At 35.7% G+C, this 16289-nt stretch overlaps 1 protein-coding gene across 1 annotated transcript in view; it reads right to left on the minus strand.

The window, feature by feature from the left end:
* The window catches only part of Sesn (Sestrin), a 130950-nt gene that overhangs the window by 25300 nt on the left and 89361 nt on the right, over positions 1 to 16289 (minus strand). Inside the window, exon 5 of the mRNA XM_089100783.1 lies at positions 7328 to 7490. Within this exon, the coding sequence (XP_088956909.1) occupies positions 7328 to 7490 (163 nt within the window). The remainder of the gene's footprint in view (positions 1 to 7327; positions 7491 to 16289) is intronic.

Below are 16289 nucleotides of genomic sequence, written 5' to 3' on the forward strand. Positions count from 1 at the left end.
GAAGTATCCATAGGACAGAGAATCCCTCTGACCGTCCCCTTGGATGAAGGTTTTTAATACAATATTTAATAAGAGTACAGTAAATTTGCTAAGCAGCTGCAAAAGAGTTATTAAAAAGAGAAATCGGTACTTTTGTATTATACGAGAAACATCTCGAGAATTTGGATCGCGAATGATGCGAACATGAGACAAGAAACTGGCCATGCAACTTCTTCATACTAGACAATTAGCTTCGGCTCGGTTGGAAAATACATGGTAGCTATATTTTATTTAAGTATTTAGTTGGTATTTTGGTTAGTTTAGGTTGAATTAGGTTACGTCTTTAATATATGTTATGCTTTACCCCTACCCCTACCCCTAATGTGCAAATATATAGCCCAAATTTGTGTCTAAACTATTATATTTTCATCATAATTTTGTTTTTTTTCATTAGCATTAACCAAACTTCACTTCTCGAGTGTTTCTCGTATAATACTTAAGTACCGAGAAATCATATATGTAGCAGCCGGTGTGCGTGCAACTGAACCCCTGTGCAGTTCGACCCTCGTGTAACTGAACCACCAGACAACTGAACCCCATTTAACTAAACCCTCGTGCAACTAAACCCCCGTACCACTGATCCACCGTGCAGCTGGACCACCTTGCAACTGAACCCTCATGTAACTGAACCATCGTGCAACTGAATCACTGTACTCAGTTTTTCAGTGTTATAAAAATATGAGGCAATATAATTGGACAAAACACAAGTTCGAATTTTTACATGTTCAACCTTGTTGGAATTGTTTGTTCCTAAAAGTCATGATATAAACGCCCTTCAAGATCATTCACAAAAAAGCTTTGTTTTATTTTTGCAAAAAAAAAGAAGATCCGATGTTACGAACCATTAAAGCTGATTTTATTTCTCTTTTTTCAGAATAATCAGACCTTTCTGGATGTTAAGTAATAAACATACAGCTGTGTTTTAAAATATTTGACTTTTGTCAATCTAGATAACGAATTTTTATCAGATGTCTTCGAGGAGATTGCAGCTAAAAAGGATATGGGAGGGGAACTGGTTGCACTCCAGCCTATTTTTTCAACATTTCTTCAACATGCCCAGAAAGTTTAAACTTCATCCCCCCACGTTTATACCCTCAGCTGTTCTCGACACATTGCAGATACGTTGTCTTGTAAAACTGGATGCACAAAGTACCTCTTGATTCAGTTTAAGATGCTCCTAAACATTTTCCGAACAATGTGACGGTTGATACCATCAGCCATTGTAGATATTGCTGGTATTTCCTTTTCACAACCAATAAAGGAAAAGATCTCTTTTGATTGTTTGGCAATCTTCTTGACATTTCCCTAAGGTTTGACCTTAATGTTCCATGTTTTTTTCTTATTTATAGGATCAAACAGGCAACTATCATAATTTACAGCCCTTGCACCAGGGCTAGAGGTTGTGAACCCCGGATGCATATTTTTTGAACCTTTGATTTGTTTTAAATAAAATGGTCATCTTAAAATTATCGATCGAATGTATTTGGGGAAAAAAGAGGGTGGGGTGAAAGCCCTTCGATAACGTTTAACTCTTAAAATCTGCACTGGAATCTTTTGATTTCCAATTGAATGAGCCCCCCCCCCATGTTTATACAAACATCTTTCCATAAAAACCTTATTTACTAACATTGAGTAACTAGCTGAACTTACAGCCCTTGCTCCAGGACCTGCTGGTAGGGTTCTCAACCCCAGAGGCATGGTTATTTGACCTTTAGACTATTTTGAATTTTTTTTTCAACTTTGATCGGATGCATTTGGGGGGAAAATGGGGGTTAAGAGGGAGAGGCTGATTGTCCTCTGATTACCTTTGATTTTTCAAAATTGAACTTAAAATTTTAATTTCCAATCAAATGAGCCTTTCCAAAGTTTGTGGATAACTTACAATAACCTACAAGCCCTTGCCCCAACCACCCCCCCGGGAAAAACACCTGTGAAAAATACCTCCGGGAAATAATACCTCGTGGAAAATACCACTCCCCCTGGAAAATACGTCCCCGTGAAAAACCCTTGCGGTTGGTTGGTATCCAATCACTTTCCACTTAAAGACTAGAACTGCCTGGGGATTATAACTAATTTCTACCTCCGTCCCCCTCTCGTCTCTTCCCTAGAGCTATTTCTGTATTTATCCGAAGGCTCAATGAGAACTGAGATGTTTTGGCATTAAAATGCACCCTTTGAGGTATCTCCCTCTCTCCGTAGCTATAAAACAATCAGAGAACCCCACTGCAGAAGTTTAAGTACCCTTTTAGTCTTGTAATTTGTCCATTGCTTACAGATAGTGTTGGTTATTGGGAAAGATATGGACATTTTTTGCGTGGGAGTTCTTTGAAGGGAGGGGGAGAGTTTATGGAGGGTTTTCCATGACATTTTTGGACGGAGGGGGGGGGGGCAAGACTTACACATAAATTCCTCTTTTCCACTTTCCTTGGCACTTCTCAGCTAAACTAAAAAACAACAGAACCCAAATAAAATATTTCAATTTGGAAAACCATAATAATAATAATCTGTATTTAAAAGCCTTTTAAAGCCATATACAAAAAAGAAAATTACACTCAATTTGACATCCTTCCCTCCAATACAAGATTTCCTACTGCCACAATATAACGGAAAGACCCAGACCTCATTAACCCACGAAGGAGCCCATCTTCCTCTTCTTGGATAATTGATCCCCTTAAATGAGAAAGCTGCTTAGGCCGGAGGAGGAAACGGCCCAGCCCATAATCATTTTCCCGACATCTCAAGCAACTACATCCGGCCTCCGAACCTTCCCTCATTTTCCTTACAACCTTACCATAAATTGGAAGACAATTAGCTCGAATCCGAATATCTACAGCTGATTGTCATAGTTGCACTTCTTGATCTTCAAGTCTTGCACTAAATTCCTTGATGAACCTTTCATGATCTTCTGGTCCTTTTCCTTCCTCCTACAAACTTGAAAATCCATTCTCATCTAATATCCTTTTGATTTATGCTGTCCATGATGTTTTATTACACTGAAGGAGAAGATCTTCACATGCTGCTCGAGCAAGTCATATTTTCCGCGAGGGGATATTTTCCAGCGGAGGGTTTTTACATGGGAGAGGGGGGTACACGCCTAGACCCGTAAGGCGAAAGGAAACCCCATTAACAGACATAAAAAAGGAGAAATAAATCTGGCTTTAAGAGTTTGTGACGTCCGATTTCCTTTGTTTTCGTGACAACAAAACAGAGCTTTTTTATTAATCATCTTGACAGTTATTTATGTTATTACTTTATTAAGAAAACAATTCCAACAAGGTTGAACATGTAAAGCTTCTAACTTGTGTTTTACCCAATGTAAGTATAAGTACGGTGGTTGAGTTGCACAAGAGTTCAGTTATACGAGGGTTCAGTTGCACGGTGATCCAGTCGCATTGTGGTTCAGTTGCAATGGAACCGTAGCAGCCACAGTATCGCAGTGAAAAACTTTACTCTTTAAACAACTTCACTCCACTAATCACGCATCTATAGCCTACACTAATTAAGCAACCCATCAGATCAAACAGATTTTCTTATGTAAGCACTTTGGAATTTAAGAGAGCAAGAGGGAAATCTAAATCCTTAGAGCGAAAAACGAGCTACATGTGACGACAAGAAGCATAACCCAATTCTGAAAGCGATGAATACATGGAAATTAGATCTTTTTACTAATTGGTTGCCAACCTCTCCAATTCTTTCATAAACACAGATTCGATTTCGAAACACCAAACGCATACCAAATAGACCAAAAAGAATGAAGGTTAGCTATTTGCACAGTATTTTTATGCATAACCTAATGTGAATAGACATAAGTTTTTGATTTCTTTATTTGATTGAGGGAAAATACTGATTGGCGAATGAAAATAAATAATACAATCAAAATTTATGAGGTTTTATCCGATATCAGACAATATCTGGGTTAACCTGGATTTAATTTGAAGATTGATATCTGAGAAGTTTTTTTTTCTTGAAAATATGTTAATAATAAAATCCAGACAACTGTTGACCGTTGACACTTTTTGCTGACCCAGTTCAAGACTTTCGCCATACGATTTATCACCATTTCTTGTTACAAAAAGGCTAGATAACAACATGTACACTCGTGCATGTACCTATGAGCGTTCATATGTACAAGGGCCTTTGGGATTGACTACCCCTCGAATCTCATAATTTCTAAAATACAGTAGTTCGTTAAATTTCTCATAAAATTGGCCCGTTTTTCACCCCCCCTCCCCCTCAAACACTGTGGCCTCAAAAATAAAATCTACTTATACATAAGCGGTTTATAAAATCATAACGCATGCTCCGGAATAAATAATATCTTGGCAGTTGCGGTTTGAAATGAAAAACAATGAAAACATGGGCGCCCATATGGGGGGGGGGGCTATTGCCCCCCCCCCTGGCTGAATGATGCTCCTTATTTTTATATTTTTGTTCTGAGATTTCTATTATATAGCATTAAAAGTAGCAATTAGACAAAATTTGCCCCCCCTGTAATTCAGCTTATGGGCGCCCATGAATAGAAAGCACTTTTCTTCGAAAAAGGACGTCTATTGATTTTGCTACTTTCACCAATCGATATAATAGAAGGGATAATCATAGGTGGCAAATTTAACTCTAAATCTATTTTAACAAATACGTGTTTCATTTTGAGGGTATAAGTGCCTTTTATTAAAATAAAAAATTGCATAGTCTTGCTTGTAAGAAAACAAACATCTATTTTCTCAAAAACAATTCTGAAAGTCCCAATGCCTGTTTTCCAACATTTAATGCCCGTGTCGTGTTTTTAAAAGGTAGCATCTCTGCTTTATAGAATTTTAGAGCAATAAAAAGTTAGTAAAAAATTTATAATTTGTTGTTTGTTAAAGCGTTTTTTTTGTCATCGAAACCTTTGGAGCCTTTTGACTAGTCAGGCAAGGCCTTATCCAGCAGGGGATGGTTAGGGGATTCCCCTCACGAAATGTTTCTCCGACTCGTAAAAACGTAACAAAAATGCATATACACAAATTCATGATACATTTTTAAAAAGATTTTTACTTGTGCCCCCCCCCCCCCCCAAACTAAATCCTGGAGGCGCCCTTGCAGTCAGGTATTTTTTTTATAACTATTCAGTCACGATCCACAGTAGATTACATTCACAAGAAGTAATTTTGGAGAGGGCGGCGGTAACATTTCCAAGGGAGGAGGAACAGATTCGATGAAATCATCCAAATTAGGCGAACTGAATAAAAAACATAAGAAATTACAGGAACAGTCAGGGAGAATTGGCTCGGTGTTATAGCACAATTTTGGGAACAGATGTGTCTACGAAAAAATGACTGAAGTTATAAACATGAATTTCTGACGGCATTGATTTTTTTTCTTCCTTGATTCTCACATCGTAGTCAGGTACCGAATTTGATTTAACTGTCACCATTAATTTCCGCACATCTTAAGTTACACAGTTTCTGGTTAGAATACTAATGAGAAAACTGCACATAGCAACAAAACTGGAACTGCTAGCTCCTTAATCAAGCATAAAAAGCCATTAAAACAAGACATTTGGAAAGATTAATTGGCATACTTAAAACGAGGCGATATCCCGTGAATGTCATAATATATCGATACCTTTTAAAGTGCAAAAAACACCTTTACGGAAATATTGGAGGTTAAAGAATTGGTAATAATTCAAAAGGAAGGGGGGAGGGATATGATTTAATACATGGTTTTAAAAGCGGTTCAGTTGGGATCATTGCCTGTACCGAGTTAAATTCTTCATCATACTGAATAAAACAAAACGTTCAGTATTGTAGTGGAGGTTCATAGACCTTCCTTGTTTCATAAGTCTCTTTGTAACTAAAAATACGAAGGCCCCGTAACATTGGAACAGTTTCCAAATAACATTATCCAAACTCATTACATAAACTAAACCTCTAAAGCTTCGATTCTTCAAAAAACGTACAACCAGAGACAAACTGTTTTAAGATCTCTACGGAAATCAAACACATTTGCCGACTTTTTTAAAAATTCGGGGAAATTATTCCAAACATTTGGCCCAATATGACGTATTAAAATAAAGATCTAGTTCTAACAACTTGAGGTGTACTCACATTATTAGCATATCGCGAAGGATAATTTTGCATTTCATCACCAGAAATAAATAAATTTAGGAAACACTTAGGAACTAATTTGGAATAATTAGTTAATGTACTTGTATGGAATAATTTTGGAATAATAAGTTTATGGAATAATTAGTTTATGTTCTTAGGATATGTACTTTTGAATTTAGTAATTATATACAGTTTAATCGTATGGACCTGCACAGATGTATAGATTAGCGGAAAAAAGCATTTCTTGTCACAAATTTTCAAACTTTTACATGATTTATGGCATAGTATATTTAAAACAGAAAAGCCACATGGGTCATGGCTTATAAAAATGTCACACAAACGCTAATACTAACAAATCGAGCTTTCAGACAAGAATCTCTGTAAGTAAATAAACAAATCGTCATAGGCCTATATTGTAAAAGCAAAAATATATAATCTATATTAAATTATTATGTTTAAGTAAATATAATGTAGGCAGAAGATTTAATTTCATTACAAATAATCATTACATAAACTAAACCTCTGATAATTTTGCATAGGACCCTTGGGGTTATTTTCGTGTAGGTCTTTACTGCTAAATTCATATCTACCATATTTTCTATACACAGCAGAATTTTGGAATTTTTCTCAGAAACAAATAAACGTAAACTCCGTTCAGATATATTTCAAATTTGCAAAATATTTGCTTTATTTTTCCATGTGGACCCAAAATTCAGTATTAATCCGTAATTACAAAATAGCCGACCAAGCAATAGCTCATTCCAAACGTATTTCGAAACACAATCGCAAAATTAGTTTTCATCCATGGTATCTCCTTCTTATACGGTGATATTAAAAGTTGTTATGTATGTAAAAGTTGTTCAGTTTGTTATACATGTTCTTTATTAATTGTTTGATAAATGTTGTGATGTTTCTTGTCTTTCTCTTATTCCTTTTTGTCGTTTTCTCTATGTACTCCGTCTCTGTGTATTTTTTTTTAGTATTGTATGAAGGCTTAGAAATAAATAAGTAAAATTGGCCTTCCAGGGTTTTATCAATAAAAAAAAAACACGGGACGAAGACACATGACCAAGTGTCAAATGAAGTAAAGGTACAGAAAATTAACTTTTTTATTGCACTTTTTTCTATTGTGGAAATTCAAAAAAAAAAAAAGGAATTAAAACAAGACATACTTTCTGAACTCATATAAAAAGAAAAATTACCTGAACACGGAAAGTAGTAGGGCTAACATCACCTCGTTTAGCAAAATCAACGTACTGAAAATCGGGATCGTCAACGAATCGACTTAGGTCATCGCTCGAAATATCATCTTTTGCCTGGTTCGATAGAAGAATTTCAGCACTTAGTTTATTCACATGCTCATATCTATAAAAGTAGGGAAAAAAAATTGATTAGAAAAATGACCTTTAAAGGAATTGTGATGTAGAACCCAAGAAATAAGGATTTTCACAGAAACTTGAGAGAGTAAAGTCGAGCTTTAAAGGGTCAAATTCTTAAATTTTAGGTTTATAGTCATATTTATTCTACTTTTTCAGATTATTCTGCTCTTTACCTTTCTGGGCTTTATCCTATTCTTAGGAATAAGGATTTTAGTGATATTCGAGTGGCCAATTTCTGTTTTTGCAAATACCTCCTCTATCTTCCTCTTTGGTATAGGAATCGAAAAATAATAAATAAGTTTTACCTTCCGAATATTACTGAGAAACTGACTGGTTTACAGCAAAAGCTTTCAGAAACAGCGTATCGGCGTTTGTCGCTCCACCATGAGTAGAGAAGAAAGTACCATTTTGCCAAGGCCCCCGTACCAAACAGGTTTTTCTGGTAGGTATTCTATTCTACAGGTCATTACACCTTTGCCAAGAGGAACGAGTATAACTTGATTGGTAATTAGGATTTGAATAAAAGGAATAGTTTTCTTTACAATTCATATTAGTAAGAGAATTGAATTCAAAGAGAATAGTTTTCATTTGCAAGGATATTAGTGGAGAAAAAAAATGAGTGGTGCATTTACACTATTGGAGATTAATGATGGAACCGACAGTAGCAGCAGCAACGATATACGAGTACCTAATGTAGCTGTGGAAATAACTGCTGGCTGTAGACTATGTCTTGAATGGGACACTATGTATGCTAGATACGTGATATCATTAAGCAAATTTAAGCAGGAGGAGCAGCTGTGTTTTGCTGGAAAAGTAAATATTCTCCATATAAATAAACTTCGGTCAGCATTAGATGTCCTATTGAAATATATTGATGAGAACAAAATGCATCAGTGAATATTATTATTGTAATTATGTTCAATAAAAATGTTTCTAAATCAATGGTATTTTTTTTTTCTTTCTATAGTAGACAAGCGTATATTTTCTAGAGTAGAAAAAAGAAATTCTGTTTAGTCTGAAGTTGGTTGTGAGAGAGATAGGACAAAAAAAAATGGATAGATTCGAGAAAGATCGAATAATGAGGAATCTAGTTCTTATGGAAAAACATTTAATTCTAGACGATGATTTTCTAGAGTTGTCTATTCAAAGGAAGATATTTTCTCAAGGAATGCTTGTTGATATCATGAAAACTGATTCTCCATCATTAGACTATTGTATGAAGCTTCTACATTGTGGTACAAATTCATTTACACAATTTATTGATATATTGATCACGACACGGTAAGATTATATTATGGATATGCTTTTAAACATTAGTTTAGAAATTTAGGACTTTTTTTCATAAGAAAGATGGTGCTCAAGGATGATTTACTCCTCTCTCTATCTCTCAGACAACTTTTTTTGTTGCCAGCTCAGTTTCATTGTGGTAGTGAGAGTCTCAACACATGAAAAAATGTTTCATACATATCCGTTATGTATGTACTCACTGGGCAGCTGGTCATCATGTGAGAATTGCACAATGATTGAGGAGTATGATGAAAAGTGTAGATTATGCAACCCGTGTAAATTGCATAGAGGATATGCTGTACAAATTAAAGGTTGTAATTCTTTTCTTGAAGAGGTGTGTGACTCTCATCCTAGAGGTCACCTATGCTCCAGTTGTCATTATGATAAATATAACCAGTGGGAGAGTACATATCCTGGTATGATTGGAAAGAATCCTAACCGTGATTTTAGTTTATTGGTATGATATTGGTATCGTCACAGTTTTAGATTGTTCTTAGAGGAGGAGATAGGTCATCGATTCAACTGCTCGAACAACTAAAGAACAGGGGTTCTACGTTATCGTTGCGACGAAAATGAGTCTTGTGATAATAACCCCGCTGATTTTTATTTGGCTGTGACAGACTGTGATTTACCACTTGAGGACACTGTTTGTGAAGTTGCTTCAAATAGGCAAATTGAAACATGTGAATTCTATAGAATGAATGTGAATAGTATCATTGACTATAAAAAGTGATATGACAAGAGTTAAGTCACACTCTAATGTAGAAAATGTGAGACATTGCATTATATCAAGATCAGTACACTTTGAATTCAGATAATCTACCTGAACTAGTTGTTGTCGATAAATACATAGTAGTGGATGAAATCTTAAGAGTAGAAAAGTCGTTTTTATCATGTATATAAAAGTTTTTTTAAATAAACAATTTCACATACATCTTTAGAACATTTTATGATCAGGGCACTAAAATAAATAATAAATAAACTTGCAAGTATATTCTCCACTAGAAAGTCGTTCAATCGAGGTAAGTAAACGTAGATATCGAGAAACTGCTTGCAGGTATGGCCACAACATCTGAACATAAAAAAGAGTAGTGCATGAAAGCCACATGTCATAGTCGCTAAATCCTGTACTCTTCGATGATTTGGAAAAATGTTTTCTCCACTGCTTTCAATAAAGTTGTTGATGTATGGAGCGTAGAATCTATACGATAGGCCAAGAGGATTAAAAAATTCAATATTCTTCGCTGTTTGAAAGATGCATAGCCAATGACCGGTCTTCAAAGTTGATGGACTGCTATTAACAATGATTAGGGTATTGTTAACACTTGGAATTTTTTCAATGAAGTCCGAAGATATGCAATAGGACTTGTAGTGGGACATGTATGGATCCATACTAAATACGTTGATTATTTGGTTTGTGTTCATGGTGCTAGGTCTAGTAGAACACTGCCGTCGGGCGTGATTTCCCAATAGGTTTCAAATTGTCTCAGTGATATTAGCGTGATACTCTCAGTCAGAGCATTGGCAAATGTACACTCTAAACGTACATTCCCAGTTCGTACTATGGTCATATCTTGCATGCCTGACAAGTCCAAAACAATAACCCAATGATTTTTTGAAAACATTGAATCGGTTATTCCATTTTCAAATAGTTGAGAGTCATGATCTAGGGTTTGCATTATCAACTCGTACCGTGTTCTATAGGATTTTTTGTCAAACGATAGAGTGTACAGTGGAATACCATTCACTTTGCACACGAGGCTAGATAGACCGAAAAAATTAAAATCATGGGGGGATTCAGTCCCGGATCCAACAGCACTGCCACTCTTTACAAAGGCCAAAGCCAATTTTGATGGGATTTCTCCATTGATAAATGATGAATCGCTAGAGCTACGAGAGCCGTTGGCAATGTGACGTTGATTGGTGATCGTATGGGGGACAAGAAGTTTAATGTTGTTACCATTGGCTCTTAGTTTTTCCACTGCCAATGCAACAGAGCTCATAACCTGTTGTTTTCGGACATGGAGAATTGCCAATGTGATAATGACGTTCGCATCAGGTGCTGCAAGAAGTTTTTATATCAAAATGGAATTCGATGGGGCCAGCTGTAGCTATATGTCAATCTTGACATTGGGGGGTAACCATTGGGATATATCGAATATCTCATGACTTAATTTTCCAATCAGATGATACTCCTGGGTCACTGCAATAGTCAAATAATCATCACTATCAACATCTGATTGTTATTCATAGAATAATTATTGTCTTTTCATCTCCTTGTACTCCTTCAGTGTCATGATCAAAAATTATATGTAGCTTGTACAGTTGGAAAAATTATTGCTATTGATCATCCATGCTCCATTAATAAATAAATTTATTTGTTTGAATAGGTTTTGTAGAATAAAATTTTCATAGGAGAGACCATCCCCTGCATTTGGAGTTGTATAATCTGAATTATTCTTCACCACAACATTTAAATCAATAAATGTTGACGACAAATCAATGAAATAGTCTTCATTGGAAAATATTTGAAAGTGTATATTTTCCGAGAGGGGCTGTTGGGGGTGAAATTGTTCATAGTAGCCATACTTGACACTGACATCAACATTTTCAGCATTGAATAGATTCAATGAGGAACTGATTGATGGATATAATTCCTTGTGGGGGAGATGAGTCATCTTAAGAGAAGAAATCCTTCTTTGATCTAACAATCTTTTTATTTTTCTTCTTCTTCTGCTTATTGCCCTTCGTTGTTTTATTTCTCAAAGTCCTTGTTGATGTCCTTTGCTTCCTGCCTGGGTGGAGACTGATGAGTGAATGACGCGAACGCACACTTTTCAATCCCTACCCATTTTGTCGATATTTTAATTGTTCACCAACAGCTCTTGCTGAAGATCTAATATTTTCCTTAACACTCTCCTTGAAATTCCTGCCCGACCCCCAGTCCTGTAGTGTTGAGGCAGCAAAATTTGATGAAGCAGACACAAGATATTTTCCTGGCAAGTGGTAGTGCAGAACAAAATTGCCTAGCAAACCTGCTACCAAGACGGTAGCCAGACATTGTAGTACGCCCCATGTAGTAGTCCAATCCATTGCCTATTTGACGTGGACTCAGAGCACCAACATAACAATCGATATCGGGACAGACAAATGGAATTCTTTTATTGTTCATTTTTTAGGTTATTGTACCGTCGTAGTTGACAATGTGTCGAAAATGAAATGTAATCACTGCTAAGCCTTTTGAAATTGCTAGAGAATCACCTAATTCAGTTCTTAGTGTCAACTGACAGAGTTCCAAATAGGAAGTGTTTACGGGGATATACTAAAGATGCTTTATATTGTAGTGATGAACATGTTCTTGATTGGTTTTTCGTTCGAGAACTCGTAGGAGGGGAACATTTGAACTACCAACCCGAGATGTTTCCACAAATGAAGCGTAGAGAAATATACAAGTGTCCGTGGAGAAGGCAGGTGGGTAGTCAGCAAAAATGAAATTAATGTTTCCAGCACTTCTACCATTGATTATATTGAGCTTAAAGCCAAGAACGTCCTTTAAGTTATCATTGAGAATAATCTTTTCATTGGCAATAGGTGAACTAATGTAGATCTTGCCCTCCTCCTTTGAAAAGTTGAAATGAAAAGCTCCTTTTTTACGAGCAGAAATTCTTTTATTGATAGTACGACATAAATCATTCATGCAGGTGAGCTCCTCGTAGGGTAATTCAATATATGGATAATCCATCCAATTGATTTTTTGAATTTGTTCTAGATCACCTGGTGGTGGCGGCCAATCATAGGGTCTAATTTTTATATCCTATTTACGATCCTTTCTCAGGACGTCATAGGTATTTTTGAGAATACGATCGACAAGAACCACTTCATATGCACTGTCAAATTTGATGGCAGGTGAGAGTTTTGTCCAAAAATCACATGTCATATTCAAGTCATTGTAGAGAGGATCGGAAACGTTGGACATAAAAGTTAAATAGAAATCATTGGGCATTGTCAATATCTTCAACACCGATCCAAGAATCAAAATCAGAGTTGTATCCTAGCCATTAAACAAGTAACTGTTTCTTACCCACGAGAGTACGTCTCTTTAATATCTTTTCAATTTAATAGATTTCATTAGAATTTTTAACTTTTTGCAATTCATAGTCATAAAAGCATCCGAGAATATCTTCATCTTTGGTATCATTCAAACGATAAGTTATGGGTTTGGTGTCCAGTATTTTTGTCACTTTAAAAACTTCAGTGGACCACAAGTAATTCCCCTGTTCAAAAACATTAGTTGTTCTATTAATTCGAACAGTATCACCAACATTGAATTTATTTTTCTTCTTCTTGGCTTTTGATTCATTGGAATACTGTTTAAGAAAGGTGTCAATTGTATTATGATCAGAATGATGAACTTCCGTTGGCGTAGAGTTGGACAATGATTGAAGGTGTTATCGACTAAAACTCAACAATGTTTGTTCTAAGTCAATAATAAAATCTGGCGATTTGTTCAATGTACAAAATCATGAGATAGAAATATGAATAGATCATATATATCGGTCGGTCATAGCGAATGGCCTAGGACAGCTCCTATTATGAAGCATTTTATTATTTTTGTCTAGTTCTATTGAAACAGGAGGATTAACAAATTCACTACCGCGATCCGTTTGAATTTTTTATATGAATCCTTTTCGAGAATACTTTCAATGGCATGAGCAACTTCAAGACCTCTCTTTGATCGCAATGGAATTGCATATGCATAGCGACTATAAACACTGATTGCAAGTAGAATGTGCTTGTACGGTGTATTGTGACGTCTTTGAAGCTCATCTAGAGTCAGGAGATCTGCTTGCATTATATGTAATGGGTAAAAGGCTTTAGTTTTTCGATAGTGATTAGCCCAAATAAGTGTAGTCCGATATGAAGTGCAACTTGGCTCACTTTGAGATCTGTCTCTTATACATAAACGGTAAACACTTGCGAATGCGGACGTGGGGTAGGAAAGACTGAAACTCCCCACCTTACAAATACTTTCCTACAAATATTTTAAAATTTTATAACTCTCGAGCGTAAACACGCTGTGTAGTGTCCGCTACCCTTTTGTATACGGGCTTCTAGTGGTGGTGGGGACGTTGACTTGATACGTCTTCGCTTTGGCTAGCTATCAGTGGTATGCTAGTATTTTCCAAAATTGATTTAAAATCTTCTTCTTCTTCTTCAAGTTCATATTTTAATGTTGATGATGATGATGATGATGATGCATGGTCGTTTATTTTTTTTAGAATTTGTCTATTTCCAATAATACTTTTGGGAAAGTTTAATGTATTTATAAATTTGTATAGACGAGTGTCAAATGATAGTAGTCCTTTACGATTTGTAACCATGTCATACATTAAATCAAGTAGATTACAGCTCTTGCCTTGAATTATAATCCTTTCCCCATTGCTCTCAACTTGAATTTGATCACTTTCCAAGAGATAGGTTAGGAGTCGTTTTCTTTGTTCACCATATTAGTTGGGGAGTAGATTTACAAAATTAAAAAAAAACGAATCCAATTACTTCTTCTTTAATTGTGTTCCAACAGCAGCAGCAGTAGATTCTTGAGAAGAATATTCTTTTTTAGGATCAGCAGCAGTGGGTTTTGATCGATAGTGTTTGTCCACTCGACGAAGTGCATCTTGAAGTAAAATCAGTTTTTTATCACCATCAATAGTTTCATTGTCGAGGAATTGACTCAGATTATCCTCAAAGTGTTCGACGGGTGAGAGAGCGAGTTCTGTTGGAGTCAATTTATAGGGTTTTGCCATTCTTACTAGAGAAAACTGTTTACAAGTCCTGCCATTATTGGCAGTAAAAGTGTAAAAAAGCTACCGCCCGCCTGAAGAAGTCGTTTCCATTTAAAATTCTTTCCTTCCTTTTAAGAGACCAATATACAAACACTGGAACAATGTTGCTGTATCTATTGCCTAGGTACTCGTGGTAGTTGAACATTACAATTGATCAAATTTAATGAAAGTTCGGATATTAGATTACTAAAGTCATTGTCTATACCGGGTTCCAGCTTGGCTTTCCTACGCTGAAGTGTTTAAGTGCCTATAACTGAAAACAAATGCCTATTTTCATGTAGTTTCTTCAGTGTCATGATAGCGACTAATCGGTCTTTTTAGTGTTCACAGGAAGATATACTGTAATTTCATTGTCGAAAATATCTGTGACTGAACCTAGAGCATTGTGTGAACTTTTGTTAAGCACCACTATATAGGAGACAGGGTTCTTAATTATGGCAATAGAGCATGCTTAGCTCAGGTTTCTGTAGGCAACCCGATGGATCTGTTTCGTGGTATTGAGTATTATGCTGTAATCGCAAAATGTCTAGTTGATGCGATAGCGTGTCTAGTTCAAATCAAGGGTTCGCATATATTTTCTTTTACGAAAGATATTTAGTAGAACTGCAGTTACAGAAATCTGTTCCATTGCCAGCGCAATCTTTTAATGTTTAAAGCCTTTGCTGAGATCGGCTTTTAATGGATTCGGCGGGATTGTGAAGAACCAACCACAAGCTTTGCTCGAAAGCGCGGAAAATAACAGGTCCTTGTATAAACTGTATCTACACCGATCCCATGGCAGCAGAAATTGCTTTTATTTTATTTTATGAATAATGCCAAATACTATAGCAATAGTAGATTTTTTTTATCTTTTACGCAAAAATTTTATAAAAATTTTTAATTATTTTATTTAAGAGTGTTGTTTTGCCCGACATTGTGGGCCCACACAGAAACGATCTGAACGGTGTTTTAAATTGATACATGTTCCTTTCAACAGTTCACCTGGACAACTAACTGTAGACTCTAATTGTCTAATGACTAAACAATTTTTCCACTACTACTACTCTGTTCTTCAAGAAGAAGACGAATACAAAGACAAAGACGAATAAAGAATCATATTTTTTTCTTTTATTATATGCACATAAAAAATTAAAAATAAATTTAAAAAAAAAAACTTTTTTAAATTTATTCATAATAAAAAATACAACATTTACATGGGGATACAGAGAAAAGACACTTTTTTTTTGTTTATTTATAGAGAAAAAAAATACAACATTAAATTAGATAGAGAGCACTTGAAAAAAAAAATTAACTTTTTTAAATTTATTTATAATAAAAAAAAATACAACATTTACATAGGTACACACAGAGAGATAAAAAACACTTTTTTTTATAGAGAAAAAAAAAATTAAATTAGAGAGATCACTTGAAAAAAAAAATCTGCTCTAAGTCCAAAAAAAGATAACTTTTGTGACGGAGCGCCCCCCGCGCTGGCGGCGGCCGGCCCCCCCCCCCCAAAGGTTTTTTAGGAAATAATTTACAGGACTTTATTTAAACCGAGACTTTCCCTGTGGGCAATACATTCGATCCGGTCTGAAGTTAAATAGTGTCCAAGGGGGAGGGTGGTCACACCATCTTGACAAACATAGACCTTGTCGGAAATGGTACTCATGGCT

This window comes from Artemia sp. Qi Xiang Cuo, chromosome 2 (assembly GCF_049724085.1).
Source record: "Artemia sp. Qi Xiang Cuo chromosome 2, ASM4972408v1, whole genome shotgun sequence".
NCBI lineage: Eukaryota > Metazoa > Arthropoda > Branchiopoda > Anostraca > Artemiidae > Artemia > Artemia sp. Qi Xiang Cuo.